We start from the raw sequence: 9,121 nt of genomic DNA on the forward strand, positions 1-9,121 counted from the left end.
TACTTTAAAAAAAAATTCTTGGGGTGCCTGGGTGGCTCAGTTAAGCGTCCGACTTCGGCTCAGGTCATGATCTCACGGTCTGTGGGTTCGAGCCCTGCGTCAGGCTCTGTGCTGACAGCTCAGAGCCTGGAGCCTGTTTCAAATTCTATGCCTCCCTCTTCCTCTGACCTTCCCCTGTTCATGCTCTCTCTCTCTCTGCCTCAAAAATAAATAAATGTTAAAAAAATAATAATAAAATTTAAAAACATAAAAATAAAAAAAATTCTCTTTTGTACCTTAAGGAAAATACAGGCTCAGATATCAACTAATTGCAAAGAGTGTAGTCATGGAACACTTGGGGAAATTTAAATAGTGCCTGAATGCTTTATGATATTAATATATCGTTGAGTTTGCATATGCGTGGCAACAGTGTGTGGTCATGTTTATTTTTAATTCATTATCCTTAATTCCAGTATAGTTAACACACAGTGTTACATTAATTTCAGGTGTACAATGTAGTGATTCAACAGTTCCATGTATCACCCAATGCTCATCGACCAGTGCACTCAATCCCCTTCACCTATTTCCCCCATCTCCCCACCAACCTCCCCTCTGGTAACCATCAGTTTGTTCTCTACAGTTAAGAGTCTGTTTAGGGGCACCTGGGTGGCTCAGTGGGTTAAACGTCTGACTTCCGCTCAGGTCAGGATCTCATGGTTCCTGAGTTCGAGCCCCGTGTCAGGCTCTGTGCTGACAGCTTGGAGCCTGGAGCCTGATTTGGATTCTGTGTCTCCCTCTCTCTGCCCCTCCCCCACTCATGCTCGCTCTCGCTCTCCTCTCTCTCTCTCTCCCTCAAAATTAAACATTTAAAAAAATTAAAGGGGTGCGCCTGGGTGGCTTAGTCAAGCGTCAGACTCTCAGTTTCAGGTCATGACCTCGTGGTTTTGTAAGTTTCAGCTCAGGTCATGACCTCCTGGTTTTCAAAGTTCAACCCCACATGGGCTGTGCGCTGATGGTATGGAGCCTGCTTGAGATTCTCTCTCTTTCTCCTTCTCTCTCTGTCCCTCCCCTACTCACGCTCTGTCTCTCTCAAAATAAATAAACTTTTAAAAAATTAGAAAAAACTAATTTTAAAAAAAAAGCATGGTTTTCAGACTGGAACACTCTTGTCCTAAAGTCTCACACAGCTGTTGTTTTACAAATTAGTATTATTATTTACATAATTCATATTCCTAATTTACACTATTTTATTGTATTTATTTTGAGAGACAGAGAGGGAAAGAGAGAAGAGAGAGAATCCCAAGCAGGCTCTACCAGCACAGAACCCCACTCGGGGCTCGATCTCACCAACTGTGAGATCATGACCTGAGCTGAAGTCGGACGCTTCACCAGCCACCCAGGCGCCCCTGTTTTGTTATTTTTTTTTTTTTTTTATGTAAACTCAAAGCCGAACATCCAACATGCGGCTTAAACTATGACCCCAAGGTTAAGCCGCGAGCTCCACTGGTTGAGCCAGCCAGGCGCCCCAGTCTGAAAACTATAAACATCAACTTGATCGCTGAACATTTACGGCCGATTTATTTTCCCATCGTGCTGTATTAGCGACGATCTGCGGTGCGATGCTGAAGGGCCGCAATTTCTGTTTTCTGTAGGGTCCGTACGCATAGGTTAAGCAAGCTTGCTTCTCTTCCATACCTAAGTTTAGTGTAATTTAGTTTTTAAATCTGGAATGGCGTGAAAATCTACCAAAAGTTTTTCAAGCATCATAAAAGACGATTGTCTATGGGGCAGAGGTCGGGGATATTTTTTCCCCATTCCTGATATTTCCTTCTTATAGGCATCCCTGAGGTAATTCTCCTTGAGGTGGGGCGGCGGGGGGGGGGGGGGTAGGGGGGGAGTAGCTGATGGGATGGTTTGAGGGGAAAGGAATGTGCACGTGCACAAGCCCACCCCTTCATCTCTGATGCCTCATGGGATCAGGCTGCCAGCCTGGGAAGCACACGCTGTCATCATGGTAAGTGCATGGAAAAGCAAAGAAGCAGGAAAGTCCTGGGAAGAAGGTCCAGCTCCCTGTGCCTGGGACGGTAAACTTGCCTCCAACTTGTTAATCGGCCTGACAAAGCCCACTTGCCAGCAGATAGAAACTCTCTAACATCAGCTCTATCAATAATAAAGGTGGTATTGCGGCGTCCATAGGCCACGTTCTTTTGTTTCACTTTTCAATCGTTGCGGAATTCAGGGGTTATGGTTGGTTAAGGTTAAGGTTAGGCTGCTGTAATAAAAACACTGAAATGGTAAGGAGGCTTTAGAGGCTTCTAGAGGGTAGATGTTTATTTCTCTGTTTCTTATCAGCCTAAGATGAGCATTCCTGGCTCTGTCCCATTCCACCACTTAGGGACCCAGATTTCTTCTGCCATGCAGTTCTGGCATCTCCTCGTCCTTGTCATTGTCTGATGCTTGAGTCTACGATGCCGTGGATTCCAACGGGTGGGAAAGGAAAGAGTGGGGTGGAGGCACACCCACTGTCATAAGACCCCAAGTTCACTATCCCTTTTACTCACATTTTTAAAATTTTTTTTTAACGTTTATTTATTTTTGAGACAGAGACAGACAGAGCATGAATGGGGGAGGGTCAGAGAGAGAGGGAGACACAGAATCAGAAACAGGCTCCAGGCTCTGAGCAGTCAGCACAGAGCCCGACGCGGGGCTCGAACCCACGGACCGCGAGATCATGACCTGAGCCGAAATCGGACGTTTAACCGACTGAGCCACCCAGGCGCCCCTACTCACATTTTATTAACAGGAACATGGTCATATGGACACACCTCCCTGCAAAGGAAGCTGGAAAATATAGTTACAAATCTATTACTACGTAATTCCAAACTCCCAGAAGTGTGTTTTTGTTTGTTTGTGTGGGATTTTTTTTTTTTTGTAGAAATCATTAAGCTGCTTGCAAAATTTATATGGAATAGCAAAGGAACTAAAATACCCAAACCAATTCTTTTTTTTTTTTTTTTTTTTTTTTTTTTTTTAACATTTTTAAGAGTGGGAGAGAGCCAAAGCATAAGAGACTCTTAGAAACTGAGAACAGGGGCACCTGGGTGGCTCAGTCGGTTAAGCGTCCGACTTCTGCTCAGGTCATGATCTCACGGTCTGTGAGTTCGAGCCCCGCATCGGGCCCTGTGCTGACAGCTCAGAGCCTGGAGCCTGTTTCGGATTCTGTGTCTCCCTCTCTCTCTGCCCCTCCCCCGTTCATGCTCTGTCTCTCTCTGTCTCAAAAATAAATAAACATTAAAAAAAATTAAAAAAAAAAACTGAGAACAAACTGAGCCTTGAGAGGGGGTGGGAGGGAGGGGAGGGTAGGTGATGGGCATTGAAGAAGGCATCTTTTGGGATGAGCACTGGGTGTTGTATGGAAACCAATTTGACAATAAATTTCATACATTAAAAAAGATAAAAAATAAAAAATTAAAAAAACCAAAAAAAAAGACTAAAAAAAATTTTTTTTAAGTTTATTTATTTGAGAGAGACAGAGGCAGGATGAGTAGGGGAGGGGCAGAGAGAGAGAGAATTCCAAGCAGGCTCCGCGCTGCCAGCACAGAGCCCGATGTGGGACCTGAACACACAAAGCTGTGAGATCATGACCTGAGCCGAAACCAAGAGTTGGACACTTAACTGACTGAGCCACCCAGGCACCCCTACCCAAACCAATTCTGAAAAAGAACAAAGTTGGAAGAGTCATGCTACCTGATTTCCAGACTTACTAAAAGCTATCATATTGGAGACAAGATGGTAATGGAGAAGGGACAGCTCTGCAGACCGATGGAACTGACTAAGGAGTCGAGAAATAGACCTACATGGATACGGTCAAATGATTTTGTGGGAGTTACGAAGACAACCTAAAAGGGAAAGACTCATCATTTGAACAAGCAGTGCAGGGACAAATGACTACCCAGATGCCAAAAACGAACCGCAACCCATAACTTGGACAATATAGAAATTAACTCAGGATGGTTAACTCAAATTCTCACCTGTTTCAGACTTACACAGTTTTGCTGATTACCAACAGAGCCATTCCAAACATTTCCATTTCACTTGGATGACTGATGGGATTGGCTGGGTTAAACAGTAAGCAAAAGCATAACTTTATGAGAAACTATTAAACATTTTTCCAGAGTGGTTGCCTGATTTTGCGTCTTCACCAACAATATACGAAAGTCCCAGTCACTCCATAGCCTTGTCAGTACCTGATATTGTTAGCACTTTTTAAAGTCATTGTAATGAATGTCTCATTGTGGTTTTAATTTGCATTTCCCCACCAGCTAATGCTGTTCAACATCTTAACATATGTTTATTTGCCACCTATATATGTTATTTGGCTATATGTCTGTTTAAATCTTTTGCCTATTTATTTTATTTTTTTTTAAGATTTTAAGTAATCTCTGCACTCCACGTGGGGCTCGAACTCACAACCCTGCGATCAAGAGTTACATGCTCTACTGACTGAGCCAGCCAGGGGCCCCAAATCTTTTGCCCATTTAAAAATTTGAGTTGAGGAGCACTTGGGTGGCTCAGCCGGTTAAGCGTCTGACTCTGGCTCAGGTCATGATCTCGTGGTCCGTGAGTTCAAGCCCCACATCGGGCTCTGTGCTGACAGCTCAGAGCCTGGAGTCTGCTTTGGATTCTGTGTCCCCCCCACCCCACCCCCACCCCTACTTGTGCTCTGTCTTATTCTGTCTCTCAAAAATAAATAAATGTTAAAAAAAAAAGAATAAAAATTTGAGTTGAGATGTTGCTCAAGGTCATGAACCATTTCTTCCATAGTTTCTTCAAGATGTTTCAGTTTGGAGGCTCCTGGGTGGCTCAATCGGTTGAGCATCCAACTTTGGCTCAGGTCATGATCTCTTGGTTTGTGAGAGTGCGAGCCCCACATCGGGCTTGTTGCTGTCAGCTCAGAGCTCGCTTCGGATCCTCTGTCCCCCTCTCTCTCTGCTCCTCCCCTACTTGTTCTCTCTCACATGCTCTCAAAAATAAATACAAAACATTTAAAAATTTTTTAAAAAAGGATGTTTTATAGTTTAGGTTTTACATCTAGGTATATGATCCATTTTTAAACCAGCTGTGGGGCGCCTGGGTGGCTCAGTTGATCGTCTGACTTCAGCTCAGGTCATGATCTCACAGCTCTGTGAGTTTCAGCCTCACATCGGGCTCTGTGCTGACAGCTGGGAGCCTGGAGCCTGCTTCAGATTCTGTGTCTCCCTCTCTCTCTGCCCCTACCCCACTCGCATTCTGTCTCTGTTTCTCTCAAACATAAATAACATTAAAAAAATTAAAAAAAAAAAGATGCTTTTTTCCACTTTCTTGTGTCAGGAAGGGTTTCTAAATTCTTATTAGATCTGGTCCTGCCACAGACAGTCCTACCAAGACCTGGGACCCACCCTGGATGGGCCATACCAGGGCAGAGGCAGGAGACCATGGCAGGGATAAAAGCCCACACAGCTCTTGCCCTCCCTCTACATTTAATCATGATGGGCACTGAGCCAGGTCAGGGGTGACAGAAAACGGAGCTCTAAGACCAGAAAAAACTTGACCTTGGCTTGGCACGTGGAACCTGGCCAGGTCTGACTGAGGCTGAGTCATAAGGCTTTGCCCCAAGGTAGGGTGTCAGGGTCAGGGCACAGAGTCTGTCTTTGCTCCCTCCTGGCCTCTAAGTGGAAGATTCCAGAGGAGATGCAGCCTCTTCTCACCCCAAGTTCTGGAGCAAGAAATCCCAAAGATAGGATGTGGAGAACAGAGGGGGCAGAAAGAGAGGCTAGGAGGTGACGGAGGGAGTGAGAGGGCAGAAGGGGCAAGGGAGGGATGTAATGGGACAAGGAGAGAAGCAAGAGTGGGCCAAGGAGCTGGAGGATGGGGAAAGAGAGGGGAGTGAGGCGCAAAGGGGATAAAGGAATAGAGGGGACAAAGAAGGACATAGGGACACAGAATAGCACAGGCTAAATGCCAGGGGATGTCTTCCCTGAAGTTGCATGTGTCCAAGGGTGGAAGGCCCTAATGTGAGTGTGTGCACCTGTCCATGGTTGAGTCTGTTGTGTTTGTGATTTTGAATGAGTATCTCAGGGTCTACATCTGTAACTGTGGTCAAGGATCATAAGGAATGCGGCTCATGATTATTTGTTGGTCTGTGTGGCAGCACGGATGGGGGGCATGTAGTTAGGGTCTCGGTGGGCTCCCTCTCCCACTCTGGCTGAAGGGCCCCCATGGGACCTGCTTAGCTTTTTCCTGGACAGAGAGTACCTGGCCCTCTCTCTGGTGTATCTGGGGTGATTTGCCACCCCCCCCCCAACACACACACACACACACACACACACACACGGCACAACCCTGAATGAAATAGTAGACTGGAAATCTGGGGTGTTGGGTGGGTCCCTGAAGCTGTGCCTCAGTCTCCTGGGATGTAAATAGGGATTGGAACTCCCTTGGCTCCTCCCCTTCGGCCTTTCTCGCGCTTCCCTCTGAGGCTCTCAACCTCTCTCTCTCCATCTCGGCTTCCTCTGTCCTCTCTCACTATCTTGTCCACCAATGTCTCTCTCCTCCTTGCCTTTACTTCTATGCCTCTGCCAGAGGATGCCCTACTCCCGGCTCTGGCTCTGCGCCCCCCCCCCGCTCCCCCCCCCCCCAGGTCGCCCGGTCCCTAGAACTCTGCAGAGCCAAGATCTCTTCCCTTAAAGATCCCGGACTAGTTGCGGCGGGTGAGGTGGGGGGGTCCGCGCCCCACCGTCTCTTCTGCCCCGCTCCTCACCCCTGGAGACGGAAACAGACACTCGCGGGTGCATTTTAAAAGGTTTATTTTCTGGACTGCGGGGGCGGGAGGGGGGAGCGGGCGGCTCAGTAGACGCCGGGTGCGGCGGGCTCCGCGGGCTCGGGCGCCCCCGCCAGCTGCACCAGCCTCAGCAGCAGGGCGCCGGTCGACCCGTCCAGCTGGGTCCCGTTGCTCCGGTCGCTGGCGCGCGCGCGGCGGTGAAAACCAGCGCCCTCCCGGCACTCGGGCTCGGTCACGCAGCTCTCTGCGGGGGGCACGGGCAGAGCGCGCCGCTGACCGACCCTGATCGACCAGCCGGAGCCCGCGGGACCCCGCCCGCCCCCGGGGCCACGCCCACCGGGACCTCCGGACTTGCCCCGCCTGGACCCCGGCCCCGCCCCCGCCCGTCCCCGGGGCCGCGCCCACCGGAACCTCCCCACCGCCCCCACCTGGACCCCGGCCGCGCCCCCGCCACCCCCGGGCCGCCCCGGCAGCGCACCGTCGTTGCAGCAGATGCCCGCGGCGGCGCAGCGGCCCCCGCTCCCGCACGGCTTGTGGCCCGACTGGCAGGGCGACGGCAGGTAGTTCTCCTCCTGGCAGCGCAGCGCCTCGGCCGTGCCCACGAAGCAGCCCAGCTCGTCGCCGCAGCAGATGCTGGGCCCGAAGCAGCGCCCTTTGCCCTCGGGGCCGCAGGGGAGGCACTGGCGGGAGGGCGGGGGGCGGGGGGTGAGCGCGGGCCCTGCGAGGCCCGGGGTGTGCAGGGGCCCACGGGCGGGGGCTCACGTCCACTAAACCCCCTTGGTTTTCAGGTGACTGAGGATACCGCACTCAGTGACAGCCCTCAGCACCCTCCCTGTCCCACCCCACCCCCACCCCCGGGCTACACGGAAGACACCCTCCCTCTCAGCTCTGGAGCCATCAGTGGTGTGCACCCTTCTCAGCTGCCCACCGCCCTTCCCATTACTCAGACCTTCTCCCGAGCCCTCACTCAAACTTGATCTTCAGCACTCACGCCCCTAGGAGAGAGCGTCCTGCCATGCCCAGAACACTTCCAGGCCCTTCCTCCCCTTTCCTGTCCCATCGCAGCAAGCTGGTGGGCCTCTCTGGGCCCTGACCTCTGCTCACCTCTGTGGACTGTGGGTGAAAGGAGCCGGAGACCCAGGGAGAGCATGAGGCCCCTTGGTGACTCAGGCTTCCAAAGGTGCCAAGCAGAGAGAAGAGTAGTCTGTGGAGGCTGCTCCCTATCCACTCTAGTTTGTTCAGTGGCTCAAAATTTAGCCACCTGTGGCCTGGGCAGAACTGGGCATGCTGATTGGATTTCCTTCCAATGGAAATGGAAGGGAATGGATAAAAGAGAATCTACAGGTCGTGCAGCACAGAACTGGGCTAGGTACCCAGCAGAACTTCCTCGAAGGAAGTGGCACCCTCACTTGAATGAGCTCAGAACAATGGCCAGCTTCTGTGTGAGGCTTGGGAGGGGCCTGTGGCCAGCAGAGGCTGAAGGCTGGATGGGAAAGCCTCCAATCCTGGCTGGGACAGAGCCTGTCGGGGCTGCAAGGTCCCCATGGGCACAGAGGAGGCCTCGCTGTCCAGGTCTCATGGACCGGCCCCAATCCCAGGTCTCACAGACCGGGGTAACAGCTGTCTTTCCTGCATCCCCTGCCTGGCTGGGGATAGTGTCTAGGAAGTCCTGTAGCCCATCCTAGCCTGCCCGGCAGCCTGGCCCCCTCTGCCCAGCCATGTCAAGCCTCCCTTCTTCTGGGCCGGTCCCCTAAAGCCTTGCCTCCCCCATGACTTCCTTCCCTCCCAGCCCCTGCACTAGATGCCAGCCCTAGGGCTCTGCCCCCTCCATGCAGCCCTGAGATGGGCCACAGTCATACCTGTCTCAGCTCCAGGTCAGACATGGCCCTCTTGCCACCCCTCGGGCAGTTCTGGAAGTAGCAGGCGGAGGTGAAGGCCAGCAGGCCCAGGAAGCAGGCGGGTAGCATGGTGTCCGGCATCCTGGAGCAGGTGGGCACAGTGTGTGGGGCCGCTGTGCGGACTGTGCTGGGCTGCCTTCGCTCGCTGCCTATTTATGTCCGCAGGTGTTCCTGGGAGACAACGTGGCCGCCACCCCCCTCCCCAGTGGCTCCCCAGGAGCCCATGGCCTCCAGGTCCCAAACCGTCAGCAGTGATTCAGGCATCTGGGGACGCACGTGGACCTGTCTGTGGGGGCCTGTGGGGGAGGGGTGCCAGCCTCTGTGCTGTCATTGGCAGCTGTGTGGCTGCGATGTGACAGGAGCTGCAGTGACTGTAATTGTGGCTCTCTGGACCTGGGAAGAGGGACAGATGTGAGGGGGTCTC

The 9,121-nt window shown here is 51.7% G+C and overlaps 1 protein-coding gene across 1 annotated transcript; it reads right to left on the reverse strand.

The window, feature by feature from the left end:
• Positions 1 to 6,814: 6,814 nt before the first annotated feature.
• On the reverse strand, positions 6,815 to 8,874 carry LOC115509667 (arginine vasopressin). Its single transcript, XM_030309003.1, has 3 exons — positions 8,659 to 8,874; positions 7,278 to 7,479; positions 6,815 to 7,043 (listed from the first exon to the last, which is right to left on the reverse strand). The coding sequence occupies exons 1-3, from the start codon at positions 8,776 to 8,778 to the stop codon at positions 6,865 to 6,867; spliced, it is 501 nt and encodes a 166-aa protein (XP_030164863.1). The 5' UTR covers positions 8,779 to 8,874; the 3' UTR covers positions 6,815 to 6,864.
• Positions 8,875 to 9,121: the final 247 nt, after the last annotated feature.

The sequence above is a fragment of the Lynx canadensis genome, chromosome A3 (genome assembly GCF_007474595.2).
Source record: "Lynx canadensis isolate LIC74 chromosome A3, mLynCan4.pri.v2, whole genome shotgun sequence".
Lineage (NCBI taxonomy): Eukaryota > Metazoa > Chordata > Mammalia > Carnivora > Felidae > Lynx > Lynx canadensis.

Excerpts from the sequence above, each read along its gene's own strand:
- LOC115509667 (XM_030309003.1), bottom strand. The coding sequence starts at position 8,778 with ATGCCGGACACCATGCTACCCGCCTGCTTCCTGGGCCTGCTGGCCTTC. Across the intron at positions 7,480-8,658 it reads CTGACCTGGAGCTGAGACAG|TGCCTCCCCTGCGGCCCCGA; the intron begins GTATGACTGTGG and ends CCCTCCCGCCAG. Across the intron at positions 7,044-7,277 it reads GGGCATCTGCTGCAACGACG|AGAGCTGCGTGACCGAGCCC; the intron begins GTGCGCTGCCGG and ends TGCCCCCCGCAG.